At 36.1% G+C, this 19,752-nt stretch overlaps 2 protein-coding genes across 4 annotated transcripts; both read left to right on the forward strand.

Moving 5' to 3' along the window:
* Positions 1–705: 705 nt before the first annotated feature.
* LOC144088512 (MICAL-like protein 1) lies at positions 706–10,106 on the forward strand. 3 transcript variants are annotated; one of them, XM_077618972.1, is made up of 15 exons: positions 706–1,213; positions 1,519–1,567; positions 1,751–1,892; positions 3,138–3,184; positions 3,277–3,419; positions 4,490–4,998; positions 5,500–5,545; positions 6,678–7,116; positions 7,221–7,346; positions 8,460–8,586; positions 8,674–8,764; positions 8,825–8,898; positions 9,547–9,661; positions 9,746–9,800; positions 9,902–10,091. In XM_077618972.1, exons 1-15 carry the CDS (start codon positions 1,044–1,046, stop codon positions 9,920–9,922), a joined length of 2,154 nt encoding a protein of 717 aa, XP_077475098.1. In that variant the 5' UTR covers positions 706–1,043; the 3' UTR covers positions 9,923–10,091. The 3 variants fall into 3 exon arrangements, with proteins under 3 accessions (XP_077475098.1, XP_077475097.1, XP_077475096.1); XM_077618971.1 differs by having other exon boundaries at positions 720–1,213; positions 7,224–7,346; positions 9,746–9,792; positions 9,902–10,106; XM_077618970.1 differs by having other exon boundaries at positions 721–1,213; positions 9,746–9,792; positions 9,902–10,106.
* Positions 10,107–11,006: 900 nt separating this feature from the next.
* On the forward strand, positions 11,007–13,664 carry polr2f (RNA polymerase II, I and III subunit F). The gene is made up of 5 exons (XM_077619044.1): positions 11,007–11,156; positions 11,338–11,407; positions 11,882–12,012; positions 12,531–12,602; positions 13,311–13,664. Exons 1-5 carry the CDS (start codon positions 11,137–11,139, stop codon positions 13,399–13,401), a joined length of 384 nt encoding a protein of 127 aa, XP_077475170.1. The 5' UTR covers positions 11,007–11,136; the 3' UTR covers positions 13,402–13,664.
* The last annotated feature ends 6,088 nt before the right edge of the window (positions 13,665–19,752 follow it).

A 19,752-nucleotide genomic window follows, 5' to 3' on the forward strand; every position in this document is an offset into this window, starting at 1 on the left:
GCATTCACATATAGCCATACAAATAATTGAATCCAGTAAATTGTCAGCATCTGTTGCTTTTAATGTTTTTTTTTTAATTTAATTTCCTCATTTAAATCGGGGGTAGATTTTTCAATGTTTTTGTGTGCATTTGTGGGGGACATTTTGCCGTTCATATGAGATTTATAGAAAATCCTATGGTTCTTATTTTGAAGAATGAATTTAAATGTCTCAAAACAGTTTTTTCAATGTCATTGTTACAAAATGATCAGACATGATTTTTAGTATTTAGGCATTGTCTTAGTAAATCTATATCTGGGTAAATAAAGTTTATTCCTAATTTGAAAATGTTTCTTTAATTTTTTGGTGAGTGAGTGACATTGAGTGACAGTGAGTGAGTGAGTGATATCATCTTCATCATCATCATCATCATCATCATCATCATCATCATCATCATCATCATCATCATCATCATCATCATCATCATCATCATCATCATCATCATTATCATCATCATCATCATCATCATCATCATCATCATCATCATCATCATCATCATCATCATCATCATCATCATCATCATCTCATCATCATCATCATCATCTTCCTCATCCTCCTCCTCCTCCTCCTCATCAGCATCATCACCACCATCATCAACATCATCATCATCAATCATAAATCATCACGAGAAGACGTATGTAGGCCTACTGTTTAATTTAAAAAAAATCTTGCAACAGGAGTTTGTCTCCCTCTTGTGGCAGCTATTACGTGGTTCACCGAGTGTGGAACAGCAAGATGGATGGACAACCACCGAGAAGATATTTTTCTGTTTAGTTTGTTACCACCTCTTGTGGATTTCACCTAACCTACACATTTCCTTTTGCTTCACGCCGTTACGTGTCTGCTGTGACAGAGTTTTGACGCGTAAGATCAACTTTTGTGAATGTTTTGAATCTTGCGAAAATTTAGTTTTCTAGTCCGCTAAATGTAGCCTCGGAGATGTTTTTCCTTCGACCTCCACGTTGTTGTGTTGATATACGTCACGCTGACCCAACCCTCGTGTCATGAGGTCCCGTGTCCCACATGACACGATGGCATCGAGGGAAGCTTTGCTGAAGTGGTGCAGCCAAATCTGCATCTCTTATCCACAATTGGAAATCAATAATCTGTCCACCTCATTCCGAGATGGACTTGCATTTTGTGCCATCATTCACAAACACCGCCCAGATCTCATGTGAGTAGTACTGATTTTTTCTTTAATTGTGAAGGAGGGAAACTCTATTTCGGGGCTGCTTGTGTTTGCATTCCACCAAAAACCTCAATTTGCCCTAGCATGCTGTTTAATCTGGATTTAACATTGACTGTGAGTGGGACTAATCTCTTCACTATAATCTGCCACTTTGACATCTTCCCGTCCCTTTACACAAAATTGGATTACTCTGAATTGCTCTGTTGTTACAAAGGAATAGACACAGCTCATTTGTTCTGTCATTTGTGTGCTTGCTGTTAACTTTTTCCCCCTTATTTACCTTGCTCCAGAGATTTCAGATCCCTCTCCAGAGCCAATGTTTATGAAAACAACCAACTGGTGAGTTACTATTTCCCCACAATGGAAACGTGTCATCTGAACAAAGATGTAATACTACACTCAGTAATTCCAAAAACATGCACGGTGGCATAATAGTCTGTAAAAGATCACTAGAGATGTGAAATTCTTAAATATGGCCAAAACAAATTTCCTAAATCTGGTATTATATCTCTTTTTTTTCAGGCCTTTGAGGTTGCGGAGACAAAACTGGGCATTCCCGCTTTCCTAATTCCTAAAGAAATGCTTACCAGTGAGGTGCCTGACTATTTGAGTGTCATCACCTACCTTTCACAGTATTACCACTACTTCAACAAGCCTTTTAACGGTGTGTGAGGAATCATACTCTCTTTTAATTTGAAGTCTTCATCACCTTGTTTGCACTAAGAGCAGATTAAAGAGCACAATGTGCAGTGGCTACAAAGTCTGCACACCCCGGTTCAAATTCCATTTCATGTGAGCTTTTTTTTTAAAAGAGCAAGATGAACAAATTTGAAAAATTTTCTCAAAGGAGTTTATCAAAAGCTTTTAAAATGGAGTCTGTTGACGCCTAATAACATGAGTTTTAATGTGACTGTTTCCTGTTAAGGACAGCCACAACCCAAAGGATGTGGACGCTTGTGCAACCATCAGTTGTTTGTTTATTCTTGCTTGTGCGAAGAATTGTATTGTTTGAATTCTAGGTCACATGAAGTATTACATTTTTATGTATACCATTTGAACAGGGGTGTAGTAAAGACTTTTATATTCACTGTATTTTATTAATTTGGGAGAGACGTTATTAGAAGCAATGTAAAGAAGATTTGCCTGTAGCTACATTATCAACTCATTAACTATCATAGACATTGTGTCCATTTTTACTGGGATGTTTAGCATTAGATGATTAAGTGTCACTGACATGGACGGTGATGGACGTCCAATCCCATTTGACTGAGGACTTGGCAACTCTTTCAGTCAAAATGGATTGGATGTCTCAGTGACAGCCAATGAGTTAACATATAAATGTATAAATCTAGTATACCATTGAGGACCATGTGGGTATTCTATTTCTTTACCATATAACGTTAGGTTAGAACTTTATTTCATCCCGTATTTGGGAAATTTCTTGGTTGCAGTAGCAAGATAGACACAAGACACACAAGACATTGTAGACCTAGGTAAAAAAAATGGAGCCACACACAGGAAATCCACAAGGTGTATGTGTATTAGTATATGTTATACTTTTTATAGTATTGCAGTTTGTCAAAAGACATTTTGCCTTTTTTTATGATGCTTTTTTTGATAAATGTATGTGAAAATGCTTATAATGTTGAACAACTAATGATGCATAAGTAAATATGTTTGTTATGAGAACAGTAAATGTTCCTGTTCTTGTGTTACATGGTCACAGTTATGTGACTTTGCAATGTGGTATTTAATGACAATATTAATTGTATCTATTGTGACCCATATGACAACTATACGATGACATTTTCTCCTTAGTCATGACCAATATCGTGGCTACCACATGTCGTGTTACAGAAGATGAGAGAATCATTATTCATCATTGACATTTTCTCTGTTGACTTTGCAGCAAGTTCTTCCAGTTTGAGGTTAACACACATCACTTCATCCAACAAGGTGACGAAAGAGTAAATCTTCAAATGTATAGGAATAATTATGAGTCCATCATCTATATTTTCAAAATCTCTTGTTTCTTTTCATTTCTCCAGCATTCGCCTTCAAAACTCACCAGTGAAGAAAATCATTATTGTGATAGAAGTCGACACAGTGTGTGTCACTTTTGCATCAAACCTGTTTATCTCATTCAGAGACATGCGATCCATGGGGAGATATGGCATCGAAGTTGTTTCAGGTGTGCTCACTCAAGTAATCTTATACTGTAGAACAGGAGTGTCAGACTCGGGTTGGTTCGTGGGCCGCGTTAACGTTAACTCGATTTCATGTGGGCTGGACCATTTTAGATATAATATTTAGATTTTTTTTTTATAAATAGATTAAAAGAACTGGATTAAAAGTCCTGAATATTCAGTTTTGTATAGATCTAAACCATGCTTATTTTAGCTTTTATATATATATTTTTAGATTTTACAAAATGATTTTTGCACTAAAAACACAGAAAAAAATGTTTAAAAAATTTCAATTATTGATTTAAAAGGGGGAAAATCAGGAAATTTAATATACATCTATACTCTTCATTTTAATTTGATCCTAAAACAGAAAGTCGGCACTCATGATTTACTTTCCCAGGCCACAAAACATAATGCGGCGGGCCAGATTTGGCCCCCGGGCCGCCACTTTGACACATGTGCTGTAGAATATAGGAAAAAAAATCAAATTTAAGGTAAAATGCAGTTTATGCATTTTTTACCAATAAAAGAAATGTGAAAAGCATAAAATAACGTAACATCAATGTGGATTTTCGTACATTTTTTGACTGAAAATCATAGTTGTGTAAACGTAACATTGTTATGTTATATTACTGTAATTGACATGTAACCCGAATCGATGGTGGTCACATTATGTTGCACCTTTACTCATTGTCACCTCAATCAAGAATTTGAACGTCATCTTAGCAGTTAAACGTGCTGACTACTGAGCTAATACAGACCAATTTGTGGAATTAATACATTATCACAATGATAGTTTTGATTCAAATTCTAGTTGAATACCATCCAACTGAATTTCCATTTTTTTACTCATTTCAGCTGAAACAACAGTTGTGTGTTATTCATTCATTTTTTGAGCCGCTTATCCTTACGAGAGCCTTCTTAATGCGTCAATGAATGATTAAATATTTCTCTTTATTTAACAGTATAAATCTGGCAACCACATCTGCCAGTATTTTACTGTATATTTTTCAAAGATGTAAAGATGCTACACACTTATCGGAGACATTTAGACTAACAAACCTTTGTCTTTCAGATGCCAAGTATGCCACGGCACCCTCGCAGCAGGCTTTTACACTCCAGGAAAGGATGCTGGCTCTTTTATCTGTTGTGACCACATAATAAGAGCGTTTCATACTGATGAAAAGTTGAAGTTATGGGACGACCGCCTACATCTAAGCGGATTGACTCTCAAGAGCGTCTCTACGTACTTTGAAAAAACAAAGTCACCTGACAGACTGCTTGATAAACCACTGCCAATAGAGCAAACAGCACAGCATGAGTCATCTGACATGCAGAGAAGAATGTCAAAGCCGCCATCTCCGATTCCAGGACGCATGGAAGAGAAAAATGATGGCAAGGAGGAATCAGATCTGGCAGGAAACTACGGACAAGAGGAAGTCACCAACTCTGAGGAGTTCTCTGAGTTCTCGTCGTCATTTGTTCAAGTATCTGAAGAAAGTAAGCAGCTGGCATCAGAACAGACGCCAGTTTCTGTCCCTGAACCCTTGGCTCAAACTTCCCAAACAGTGAACAGCACCTCAGGTAAAGAAACGCAGTTTTATTTGATAGTGGCATTCTAGTTTTTCTCGTAAAAACTTGTAAATAAATTCATTTCTAAACAGGTGGAAACAAATAATAGGCTAAGTTAAAATGGTCAAGTGGCAATGATTTCATTCTTTTGCAATCCAATACATATATACAAGTATTCAGTATCAATACTTAGATAATTCTCAATATTTTTGACAATATTTAGATTAGATTAGAACTTTATTTCATCCCGTATTTGGGAAATGTCTTGGTGGCAGTAGCAAGACAGACACAAGACACAAGACATTGTAGACCTAGGTAAGAAAGTGGAGCCTACTAAGAATATAAGCAAGAGAATAAGACAATTCTACAAAGTTTGCACGTTTTTCAATGCATAAATTGCTGTTTTCCTCGAAATAGTTTTATTCAAACATCTTATTTAGGTCTCATTACAGTTTGAGGCTGCTGTGAATCAAATATTCATATTTTCCCCCCAATGTTTATTATCTTATACAGACAAATCCACTGGTCAAAGTCAGTCTTCCTATTTGTCATCTCACACGTAAGTTAACGGATACTTTTGTTTTTTTTTGCATTGTACAATAAAGATTGTCCTCCAAGTTTCACAATAGGGAGGGTGAATTTTCCTGGCCCGATTTTGATTCTGTAAATATTCAGCTTATCTGCCTTGCAAAAATTCCAGTCTCTCTTATTTATAGTTTACACACATGCTAAAAAATGTTAACACTCTTCTGTTCAACCCACTGTGGTTCCTACTAGGTGTGTTACAATATATTTTCATGGCGATATATCGTGATACTTGTATCCCAAATACACCCACCATGAACTGATTAATGAATTATAATTCATTTTACGAAGTGCTTATCCTCACAAGCCAGTCTTCTAAGTATAATGAATTGGACCACTATTGTTTTCAATGGCAGGCTATGCCTTAAAATACCCTCAATTGTTTAAAATAATATATTATTCTTATAATTATTTTAAAAAATGTTGCACTGAAATATGCTCCTGGCCTGTAAAGACTAGTTTTTCAACAAATTATATGCAATAATCATTGTTTATTTTTCCATTTAAAAATAGCTTGCTTTCCCTTTAATAACAGCATGGTCATATATCACAGATTAAATTTCTGACCCTTGTATCAATAATTGTTGTAGTATCGGCATTTTATGAGATCACTGAAATCGTGAGCCTTGTATCGTATGGAGAGGTGCCCACTCCTAGTCTTTATTGTGAAACAAACATGGAGGACGCTCGTTTATGGATTGTTGTAGCCAATGTTCCCTCTAATTATTTGTTTGTCTGGGCAGAAAGACAACCTCCCTGAGCACACTGAGTACCAGTGTGAGCAACATCATCATTGCTCGCTATGGGCACACACCAGTAGCAGGTGTATGTCTACTACACATAAATGATTTAGTAATAATAAAATGTAATGATCAATATCTATGAATGGGTGGCCCGGCGGATGAGTGGTTCGCGCGTCGGCCTCACAGCTAAAAAAAATAATTAAAAAAATAAAGGGATTTTATTTTGTGCGCTCCATATGATTTGCTGTGCGCAGAGAAGACGAGAGTAGTGCGCAATTGCGCACGCGCGCAGCTTAGAGGGAACATTGGTTGTAACTCTTGAGAATCAGAACACTAGTCAACACTAACCTTGTTGTCCGACAGGAGACCGAGAAATCTTGTCAAAACCAATCACCCATGGCTGGGAATCATCCATCCCGGACCATGGACACAATTGCCCCCAATTCAATCACCAGGACCCCCCATGCATTCCAAACGTGATCCAAATGGCCAGGTGTATTGGTACAGACCAAAAGTCCCTCCTCCCAATCCTTTTAGCGAAGACCTGGAGGAGAACGATGCAGTCAAAATGGAACTTCATCTCAAAGATACTCATATGAGAGCTACCACTCATATCAAATGTCCAGATTTGGGGGCAACGAAGAGAAGTAATAAATTCCAGCCAGTGACTCCCATTGTCCCCCAAACAATAAATAATATTCCCATTTTGACAAGAAGTCTCTCTGTGCCAGCTGTCCCATCGACGAAGCTCTCTTCTGACATGACAGAAGAGAGGAAATTACATTCTTCAACACTAAGTGAGGTAAAAAAGGACCTTCAATTTTGCTTAAAATGTACAGATTAGCACCTGTTGTTGTATTACATTGTTTTAATGACAGACACATAAAAATTCATTTTCTATTTTAGCAGGTTTGCAAAGAGAAGGAACATTTTGATGCAAGAACTGAAATGACCAAATCAAAGACGCTCCAGGGTCTCACATCTGGACGGGCCCCTGCTCCAGGATATGGGTTTCCACTCATTAAAAGGAAGGTGTGTTTCTTGAATTAAGACCGCCGTGCACATTTTTTTTAACCCTTACATGGAACTCTGGTAATTCATTGGCTGCCATTGACAGCGCTAGACATCCAAAACATTTAAATTGGGAGGGTTGAATGTCATTCTCCCCTCTCAGTAAAAAAATAAATAAAGTTTAGAGTGCTATTGTTATTGTTTTCAATAAGTTTTATTCAGTCAAAAAAAAAAAAAAGGTTTAGAGTGCTATTGTTATTGTTTTCAATCATATTCATCCATTCATTTTCTGAACCGCTTTATCCTCACAAGGGTCACAGGGGGTGCTGGAGCCTATCCCAGCTGACTTAGGGCACCAGGCTTTGGAAGGCGGGAGGAAACCGGAGTATCCGGAGGAAACCCACGCAGACCCGTTTTTACACTGCCTGTGTTTACAATGATAGAGCAAGTGACATGTCAAAATGCATAATGTATTTTTCTTTTCGTTTCATGCATACTTGATCCAACTGAAAAAAACAAAAAACAAAAAAAACACATTTTTAGAGTGCTTGTACATTTTTGTAAACAATATCCTTCTAGAGTTCATATCAAAAACACATTATGGCAAGTAACAAAAATAAGGGATATAACATGAGAAAACAAAAATCCTACAATCGAGGCATCTAGAATGCAACACTGCTTGGCATGGATGTTTTGTACATTAAAATCCAACGAAAAGAAAAATACATTATGCATTTTGACAAGTCACTTGCTCAATCATTGTAAACACAGGCAGTGTAAAAAAATGATAACAATATGTCGAAACTAGAACATGCAAACTCCACACAGGTGGACCGACCTGGATTTGAACCCAGGATCCGAGAACTATGAGGCCGACGAGCTGACCACCCATCCGCCAGACTGCCTCATTTTCATTCAAATAGTTTATATTTAAATTATAATTGAATTATTTATATATTTACTCATATCGATATTAATATCCATTCAATCATTTTCTCTACCCCTTATCCTCTCAAAGCTCGCGGGGGGTGCTGGAGCCTATCCCAGCTGACTTTGGGCAACAGGCCCTGATTTAGTGTTCCGACCAATCACAGGGGACAAGGACACAGACTACTATTATTTATTATTTGACAGGTGAAGGCAGACCAGTATGCATCTGCAGCAGATCTACAGGAGGAAATGAAAGAATTGAAGAAACAGCTCGAGGCAATGGAAGAAAAAGGCGTGGAGTTGGAGAGAAATCTCAGAGAGTGCAACAATGGTTCATTCGGCATTTGCTTTAAAATCAAATTTCTACTGTAAAAAAAAAACGTAAAATACTAAAAGTACTTTGCTTTTGATAATCTAGATGATGAAGAAGATCGTCTGGTGACCGAATGGCTTGCTCTTACTCAGGAGAGACAAATACTGATGCGACAAGATACTGAACTGGTTTATCTGTAAGTAGCCTCTGGGATTCTCATGGGACTAGCAAATTATTGAAACTAATTTTTTGGCAGGGCCAAACAGAAAACATTGGAAGAGAGCCAAGCCGATGTGGAATATGAACTTCGACGTCTTCTTAATAAACCTGGTGAGATTATTTACTGTGATGCAGACTTTCATTTATTATTTATTATTCATTACTAATGTATTAGTTCAGGGGTATGGAACCTATGGCTCGGGAGCCACATGTGGCTCTTTTGATGGATGCATATGGCTCTGAGCTAAAATATGGAAACCGGTGGTGAGAGAAAAGAGTCCCTAACACACCAATGGGAACGTCACATCGGCACTGTGGCATTGTATTTTTTTTCATTAGTCTTTTGCATTCATTCTCTCATTGATACTCATTGAACTCATTGACATTCATTGATTAGCAACGGCTTAACAATGTTGTCAAAATAATTAAGAGACTTTTTGTACTTTAAAAGTTGTAAAATGACTAAAAAAAATCGCACATTTTCACGTGTTTTGACTTTTATATTGTGATTATGGCTCTCAAGGAATAATATTTGTAAATAGGAATTGTTTATGGCTCTCTCTTTCAAAAAGGTTCCCGACCCCTGTATTAGTTATTGTTATTATTTATTTGTCTGTTTGTTTTTGTTATTTGTGCACTTTGTGGTGAAGCTTTAAATCTCATTACACTTGTATAATGACATTAAAAGCATTCAATTCATTTCAAAACTATTTGTGCTAGCATAGGATCATTTTTGATCGTTTTTTTTTGTCATTTCAGAAAACGTCTGGAGTGAAGAAGATCGAGGTCAGGAGCAAAATCTGATGGCTGAGCTGCTTGTCATTATCGAGCAGAGGAACCAGATCGTCAGCATTTTAGATCAAGACAGAAAAAGGTAGATTGAGAATAGATCATATCAGCATACCTTTCTTTTTTTTTACATGTAAAAAGTCATAATGCAACACGGTTTCCAAATCAGGGAGCGACAAGAAGACGTATTTTCAGAAGGGATGCAGTCCAGCCAAGGTTACAATGTATTTTATTTTGAAAATGCAATATTTTTTTTGTACATTTTCAGAGTTATGTAAATATTTGACTAATATTTTTGTGTGCATTTGGGCTGGTTACTTCTCAGAGCTCCAGAAAGAAGAGTTGAAAGAGTTCAAGAAGTCAAAAGGAAAATTCAAGCCCTCCAAGGTTTTTAAGAAGTTCAACCAGAAGGGCGAACGCAGCAAAGACTCTGTGGAAAAAAGACCTGAAGCTTTGTAAACACTATAAAATGTTCTAAAACAACAGAATAAATTATTCTTGTACATGATGACATGTTAGCTTTATCCTACTATGCTACTAAGTGTCACACTGAGGTTTGTGTCATTGTCAAAAGCTTTTGTATCAGCCTAATACCAAAATTATTTGAATATTTTCGGCGTGCACAAATAAACAAATTGAAAAATAAAAAAAAGTCCAGTTTCCTCTATTCAACTTTTGTGGATTATGATGAAATGGAACGAGTGACACACATATACACACAAAAACACAATTTTCAGCAAGAACATAGGTATTTTTATTTATGTAAAAAATTACTCGGGCAATTCGGGTTTCTACTCATGCAAAGCATCAACAATGTATAATTTACGGGGAAATTCGTTTACTCTGCATGTTTTTTTTTGCACATAAATAAAATTAAATATGAGAGTATCTTGTGGGATTTCAGCAGTTAAAATAACTAAAGCAAATGCAAGCTTTAACAACACACTGAAATAAATGATTTATCTCCTTGAAATTTCCATGATGATACTTTACAGAGAGAAAAAGAACCTGTTTAAATGGAGAAAAAAAGGAAATTTTGGTAAGAAAACACTAGATGGCTCTAGTGTGTCAATAAACCACTGTATGTGCAGTAGCATTACATTTTAAATACTTTGCATGTATTATTATTTTGATAATATGTACATGTTTGCATATAAGTAATATAAAAAGTCATGAGAGAGATGACTCACATTCAGACCAATATTTGGTTTTACAAATTCTAAATATCGAAATAAATAATATAAAATTTATATATTGAAATATACAACCGTTCTTTTATTTGTGTTAAAAGTAAATATTCTTTTCAGTTTTTGTCACCCAATAAACTTGCCCAAATGCAACAACACCCTCTCTTAATGAAAATAAGAATTTAAAACGAAAACAAATGACCGGAAACAAAGATTGAAACTGTATTGTTCCGGATTTCTTATACGGTGCGCAGCGGAACCGGAAATGAAAAGCTCGTCGCCCTCCGCGTGTTGATGTTTACATAAAACAGCATCCAGTGCTGCAAGTCATATTAACGATTAATTTGACATATTTGCGAATCAGCAGACGAATATGTCGGATAACGAAGATAAGTAAGTAATTTATAATGCCGGTTTTAGAATCACGATTATTTTAAAAGAAGAAGATCAAAGATGAGTGCTTCCTATGTGGCCGCTTAATATGTGATTCTATAGTGGTGAACTGTGATCGTGTTTTTGCTATAGTTAATCATTTTCTGTTACTTTTATTCACTACTACTTCCATTTGTTTTAGTTTCGACGATGGAGATTTTGATGATGCCGAAGAGGATGATGGATTAGATGATTTGGAAAATGCAGAAGATGTAAGTCAAACTCTTTGTGTTTAGTAGTATTCTGGATGGGCGATATAGACCCCAAATTATATCACGATAATTTTATTGGGACGATAAGGGAATTAAAATGCTGAAAATGATGTGTATTTTTTTGCTTCGGATTCAAGCACCCTTGTTTTACAAATTTACGTAGATATATGCATTGTAAATCATGAAAATATTGCGCAATTGATACCTGACATAACTTGAAATGAAAACAAAAAAATGCCACATAGTATTAAACCCCCGGGACAAATTTAACATAAGTTTACAACTAACAATTGGCAATAGAAGTGATTTTTTATTATGCTAAACACATTTTCCCATTCTATATTATTGTATTTTATTACATTCACATATGTGAATGTACAGGGTGACCCAAAAAAACGAGAATTTGAGTAAAAAATGTTTATTTTAGAAGTCCCTGATTGTCCATCTTTTGCCAATGTTTGTCTTGTGAACAAGGAAGATCGAGAGAACGTACAAATCCTACCGGCAGGGGAGGGTCAGCAGGCCAACCAGAAGAGGATAACAACATCATACATGACCAAATATGAGCGAGCCCGTGTTTTGGGAACGAGAGCTCTTCAAATAGCGTAAGTGAACCCGTGTAGTGTTTTTTATTTATGGAAAAGTGCTTTTGGATTTCAGTGAAAATGCTCTACACCATTTTTGATGCTGCTTTCACTTGCTTAAAAACTAAACTAAAACTCTTGAAATGAGTTCATCATATGTTTGGCGTCCAATCCATTTTGAAGAGCGAAATCTCACAGAAAATGCATATTTTTTTCAAGAGTCATTCAAAATCAAATTTAGCCCGTGACACCAAATTTCTAGCAACCAGTGGTCGTACAAAAACAAATAACTGGAGGATTTTTATAGTTTCAACCAAATATTGTAACTGGATATACAACATGTCAGTATCAATATTTTAATGCATTTGGCAACCCTACCTGTATAAAAGTTCATATAAAACCAATTTGGAATGTACACTGCATCCTAGCCAAAGTAAGCAGGAATACATGTTCGAGTGTCTTGTCTTAGACACTGGATAAATGACTACAACTATTACTACTGTAATTTCAAAGTTTTTCTTTCAAATGTCACATAACAGGATGTGCGCACCAGTCATGGTAGAGCTGGAAGGAGAAACAGATCCCTTACAAATTGCCATGAAAGAGCTCAAGTAAGTAATGTGTGTGTATGTGTGACATTAAACCATTGGAATAGTTTGGATTTACACTTTATTGCAACTTTTTTGCCATAAAGCTACAGGTTGATTAGAATTTTTTTTGTACGCCATTGATTATACCAGGGGTGTCAGACTCGGGTTGGTTCGCGGGCGGCGTTAACGTCAACTCGGTTTCATTTTAGATATAATATTTAGATTTTTTTTTTATAAATGGATGAAAGGAACTTGATTAAAAGCCCTGAATATTCAGCTTTTTATAGATCTAAAACAATGTTTATTTTATCTTTTTTAATATATTTTTTTTAGATTTTACAAAATGATTTTTGAACTAAAAACACAGAAAAAATGGATTAAAAAATGACAATTATTGATTTAAAAGGGGGAAAATCAGGAAATTTAATATACATCTATACTCTTCATTTTAATTTGACCCTAAAACAGAAAGTCGGCACTCATGATTTACTTTCCCGGGCCACACAAAATGATGCGGCGGGCCAGATTTGGCCCCCAGGCCACCACTTTGACACATGTGGCTCATACATTTGGTCTACAAGCATACTCCAAAAATGTATTTAGTTATACAGAGTCACTACACACCGAGTGAACTGTTTCATCATGATTGATCTTAATCTTGATTGATCTTGTCGGTTTGAACCACAATAGATCACATTCATTAGCCTGCCTTCTTTTCTCGTCCACTAGATGCGGTAAAATCCCCATCATCATCCGCCGTTATCTTCCCGACGGAAGCTATGAAGACTGGGGCTGTGATGAGCTGATCATAAGCGACTAAGCTACTTTGGCTAGCTATCCCTCTATCAGCACGTGTACGCCTGGGGTGCGCTTTTTTTCTTCATTTTTCCGAATTATAAAGCCAATCTTTGATACAAGGTATCAAACACTGAACCCTTTGTACGGCCTGTTTCGACCACATTATGAGGGGGCTCTCCAAAACGGGAAAGTACCGTAAATATTTGTTTTAGAAAATGAAAAACTTTATTTGTGAGATGTGACTGTAAAACTGTTTCAATGTTTTGAATAAACTTGTTGAAGTACTTTGGCCTTTTGTAGTGTTTAAACACTAACCATACTAAATGTTATTGACAGAAAGGTTTTTGTAAGAAAGTAGTTAGTATTCTTGTATATTATGATATATGGACAATGAATTTGAGCATACAAAATACAAAGAATGACATTCGCAATACAACAAAACAATGGTTGATTCCATTTAGTGTTTCCAAAATAGCACTTGAGCTGCTGACATAGTCATGAGACGGAGAAGAAGAATGACAAACACATTTATTTGGCTAGTTATTGTTTTGGAATATCCCAAATGGATTTTTTTTTAAATTTTACAATTACAGTTTTCTCATCTCATCTCTCATTTTCTGATCCGCTTCACTGAGTGGTTGCAGGATGATTTTCCAGCATTCTCATGATTATTGCTACCCCACAAGATGAAATGTTCTGAGGAGCACCAGACCGAGATCTATTCATGGTCACGTTATACTTTGTAAATGTTGTCACAATTGGACCTATGGTTGTTACTTTGTTTCCTGCCTTGATAATGTTTTTGTAGCTCGTTGCAGATATGTGAAGGTCAAAAATCCTGTCTCTAAAGTCCTGATAGGGCTCTTTGTTCTTACCCATATTGGAGAGTTTGGAATCAGTCTGATTCTGTGAACATTACGGTGGTACCTTTACTTAGGAAATTAATTTGTTCCAGAAGTGGTTTCGTAACTTGGATTTTTCAAAAGTAGAGATACATATTACATGGAAATGCTGCAATTTGTTCCAACCGTTGTAAGGTGCCCAATGCTATCCCCGAAACCTTTTAAAATGATAAAAGTATATACTAATTTTAATGATATATATCATGACCGGACGTTTCGTCCAAAGACGTTTGGTTGACTGCACGTTTGGTCGACCGGACGTTTGGTAGAACGGACGTTTGGTCGCCGGGTTCGCTTGCTGCCAAATATGACAGTGTTTACTATTGATAATTTGATATTAGATATTTAGATATTAAACTCACTCCCTCTCTCTCATGATTATAATTTTGAGAGCTGGTTTCAACAGTAACAACCCGGCGACCAAACGTCCGTTCTACCAAACGTCCATTGTACCAAACGTCCGGGGACCAAACGTATATATATATATATATATATATATATATATATATCCACTCGACCGGATATATATATATATATATATATATATATATATAAAATATATATTTAAAAAAAAATATATGTATATATATATATATATATATATATATATATATATATATATATATATATATATATTCATATGTACATGTGTGTGTTTTTTTTCTCTCTGTACTTATATATTCCCCAAATGCTTTTTAACGTACATATATTTATTTGTTCAGGCAGCAAGGTATTAAATGATGTACATGGGCTGGTTACTCATTGTGCTAATGCTCTCTGCTGCCAAAACTTTATTCTTCTGTAAAAACATGCACAAAGCAGACACAGTCTCTCTATTGTTTGGGAAAAGAGGTTGTTGGCAATAACTAGGTCAGTGTATGTAGCAAGGCAGGGCTTTGACTACTGTTTCATCAGCATCAACAGAAAGTCTACACAGCCCTCCTCCAATGCTCAACTTATTGGGTACCATTGAGGGCAACAGACATCCAGTCCTTTTGAACTGGGAGAGCTGGCGGTGACCGAACGTTCGTTCTGGTCACAAACACATGACATACATGCAGAGCAGTGGGGTGAAAAGAGACATGTGATTGGATGTCTACCAGAAGGATAGTGTTGACTAACCGTTACAAAAGTTCAAAGCAAACAACAAACAAGAACTTTGTGGCGATCTTATTCGCGACAATGTTACAATGAATCCAGTTTATGCCGGTTGTGATGATTTGGTATATAAGACTTTGGATAAAAGAAGATGACGGTGCTTTGGGCAACTGTGGCCTTCTTTCAAGGCCATGTGACTATCAGCTGCACCAACCACCGTGAGGACAACCATCAGGGCGCCCACAGCTACGGATCCTGCTAATATCTTTAATCTCACAACTGCACGCCATTGATTGCTGCATACCAACATTTGTCATTACTCATCCCTCCATTTAGTCACACGTTTTTTTTCTTATTTTCAAAGACAGTTTGTTTCTGTTCGATCTCCTCTGATTTGGCTTAAAAACCCATCACAAGTTTCACCCTTCTGAAAAGAAAAGTTCACTTTGATCTAAGATTTCATGTTGTACAATAATATTTTTTGTGTTGTTAAAAAAGGTACACTTATGGATTACTTCACAATTCTGTGTAGAGTGGGCATTTTTTTTCTCTGTGTGTTCTTTTTCTGGGTATAACCTCCCTGATTGTCAAAACTTGCATATTGAAAGTTTCTGAGGTAAGAGTTTATGCATACTTGATTCCAGTGGTGGTCCGTGCATTTTCTCGTAGCACCTTCAACGGGTAAAATCCACTTCCTAGCAGCATTTAATGATTAAATACAAATACTGGAGCTTTTCAGACATTACAACCGGGCCGGGGGGTGATTTTCCCGGGAAAAGACAGCGATGAGCGTCAATGGCGTACCGGCAAACATTGCCCGAAAATGGGGTAAAATCCAGCCGAAAACAGAATTTATTGATTAAATACAAATACTGGAGCTTTTTAAACATCGGCAACGGCAAAAATTGCACTAAAATGGGGTAAAATCCACTTCCTAGCAGCATTTAGTGATTAAATACAAACGCTGGAGCTTAAATACAAACACTGGAGCTTTTCAGATATCAGAACTTGGCCCACAATTGAAATATTATTAGGAATACATATAGCCATATTTTACTCACCAAAAATCCTTTTTAACTGTACACAATATCCACCCTCCTTTCTTTCTTCCTTCTTTTATATCGCCATCGAAGCTAATGCTGAAAGTCGAGCCTGTCCTGTCGTATTTCTGGCATAGTCTGTCTTGAAAATGGCTTTAAATCAACACAACAATATATTTGCTTGTGCAGCTCGCTCCAAATACAGTTTGGTAGCTCTGGCTAATCACTAGCCAATCATAGTTGGTGAAAGCGATGACGTATCCCTACGCCTGCGACAATGCATTGTGGTGTTGCCAACTCGAAATCTGATTGGTTAAAGCAACAGTCTTCTCGACGCTTGTTTAATGCAGCAGAGCCCGCAGAACTGATTGTGAAGGCCTTAAGGCAGATTTCTGACCCTGGCAAACAAATAATGGCTGAAATGTGATTGGTTAAATGCTTCAATATGAAAACACACATCTGGAAGCAGTGCAACCAGGGGGGGAAGCAATGAAAGGAAGCTAACAGACAATTTGGAATTATTTAATAAGTATTGATGGACAAAATATAATATATGATTCAGATATTTCTTAGGCCAGCAGAGAAGGCCTTGAAGGCCCTGACGGCCCGCCACTGCTTGATTCCAAGAATACAACATCTAGAAAAATAAGCACACACATTGTCTCATTTTTACACTCCGAGAAGCAACTGCCTTCAGTGGAATGGATCACAATTAAATGCATTAATAGTTAAAAGTCTTCAAGCAACTTTATTTCCACCTTCTGGGAAAATTGAAGGAAGCCCAATTCTAAAAATACATACCCTCAAACGACTTCAGTTGTGTAAAGTGGTGCATTCAGAAGTAGATCAGCGTGATTCTTACAGCTTATTCGAATTTTGAGGCCATTGGGAGGTGGCGCTGCCAAAGTCAAATTAGACTAAAGCTAACTCTCCTCTGTTCAGCAACCAGTCAGAGTTGGAAAATATTCCAATCACTTCAAAGAAATAATTATTTGAGTAAAAAAAAAGATAGTGGACTCACAGACCCCCCTAAATAGCTCCAACGATGTCTTGTGACTTCTATTATTTTAGTAGAAAGATAACATCAGGGTGAAGCAAATGTATAAGACAAAACTCAAAAACTGGAACCATAGCTATTGCTATGCAAAATCCAAGTTGTTTTAGTTTTTGACATTTTAAATAAATGATGCCACATGAACAAATGCTGGGTGAATTATTTCGTTCCAGGATGTAAGTGTCCTAAAATCTTTAAGTTTTCATGTTTTAAACATGTTTTTCATATTTTCCTTGTAGGGTTCAGTAATATGGCCCTAAGGACAAGTGTAATCATTTTTTTTTATCTGAAAAAAAAATTGTAATATTGCTAATAACACAACAAATTTTCTTTAGAGTAATAAAGTAATATGACATTACATTTTCTAAGAGTAGTATGTAATGTGTAATATATTGCTAAAAAAGGAACTACGATTAACATAACTAAAATTAACAACACATTAATTTCAGGTCCAAAAAAGCCAAATGTCTGCACCTTATGAGATTTGTCATTTTATAATGTGGTATTTTGGTTGTGCTCCAAACTGCACAAATATTAGGATTTTGACTTTGGAGCTACAATAACAACATTTCTTGTCATTTGTTATGTCCTGTCATATGCTTCAAACTTTGAAAAAGTAGCAGAAAATAACTGATATAAGGGCCATGAATATTATGTATAATTAAAGTGGGTCAACAGTGGCCCATGTGCTCATCACAAGCAAGTACCAATGAAATGAAGCTATTAATTGTATTGAGCGCTTTTACGAAAATTTGTTGACTTAACCAATTTAAATCCACTTTGGAGGTCATAATAGATTTTTGAACTTTTTGTCCGAAATGTCTCAGGACTGGTCTCGCAAAGATATGTTCTGAAACGCCACCGGTTCCCGTTATATATACCGTAGTTTGGGTTAGAAATCCATTATTTGTAACACGATTTTTGGACCCTTTCTGACACATTTTGTACCCCTCCTCCCATGTCGTGGCAGGGTACATGACTGGGTGTAGTCTTTTTTGCTTGTATTGTCACATTACTCGCGGTTAGGTCCTCTTCCGGATAAACACTTTTTAATGCCATTAGAGTGCAAGCTTTTCTTGAATAGACGGGGGCAAATAGCAAATACAGCAGACGAGATGAGAACACTGAGGATGGGGGTCTATCAGGAGGGGTATGGGGTCTATGCTGGGGCAGTATGAGAGTCTCTTTGTATCCCGGTGAAGTGACAGGCCAGGCAGCTATGGGCAAGCCTCCCCTCATTGCTCTGTTTCTCTGCTCCCCCAGTTCCCTTTCAATGGATGGCTTTGTTTTTGCCCAGCCGATTAAATAGAGAGAATTAAAAGTCAAGCTTAAACCACAAATTCACACATTCACCGAGTAAATCATGCAAGAAAAGGCCTGATGAGTTTTGTCATCAATATCCACTTCCAATCTGAAGTCATTACCAATTAGCAAATTGATGTGCGGCGCATATTCATCCTGATAGTGTTTTTTTTGTCTCTCTCATATTATCATCTGATTATTATCTATCTTATACTATATAAATATACATGTATATAGTACTCTTATACTCTAAATAGAAGTTTCAAGAACTGCATATCCTATTCATTAAAGGCCTTGAATGCAGTTTCCATTAGAAGATTAATAAATTATACTGTATAGTAATGTAAATGTAAAATCACGCCATTATATTTTTTTATTTCATGCAGGATTTCTCCTAAATTTAATTACATGCTTTTTTTTTTAAGAAACAAAGAAACTTGCCGTTGGGAAGAATAATGCCAAGCAAATATTTAGTTTTATCTACTTGATGTTAAGGGTGATTTATGGGAAGATAAATGATTGTCAATATGGTTAACGTTAATAAAAACTTTGGTTTAGATGGTCTTAAAAAATTAAAAGGAAAAACTTGTAAAACATGATATACTGCAGTCACACAATTTAACTCTTTCAGTTAAAATAGTATGAATGCAAAATTTAGAAAATTAAAAACTAAAAATTAGAAAAACAGAATAAAAATCATAAAATGACTTTAAAAAGAACAAATATAAGTAAATATAGAAAACTTTTTAAAAATCTATAATTGAAACGGAGACTACTGGCTGTGAATGCACATATTTTAGTAAGCCAAAAGATAATAAAATATTTGCAAAATTTATTTATATCTATTCTACTTTATATAAATGTATATTAGATAGGCCTTCATTCATCATGACGCATTCATGCTAAATGTAAAATCAGGCAACAAGGGGTTAATCGCCTACAGAAAATAAAAGTGACAAAAAAAGAACCAGACTCTA

This window comes from Stigmatopora argus, chromosome 14 (genome assembly GCF_051989625.1).
Source record: "Stigmatopora argus isolate UIUO_Sarg chromosome 14, RoL_Sarg_1.0, whole genome shotgun sequence".
NCBI lineage: Eukaryota > Metazoa > Chordata > Actinopteri > Syngnathiformes > Syngnathidae > Stigmatopora > Stigmatopora argus.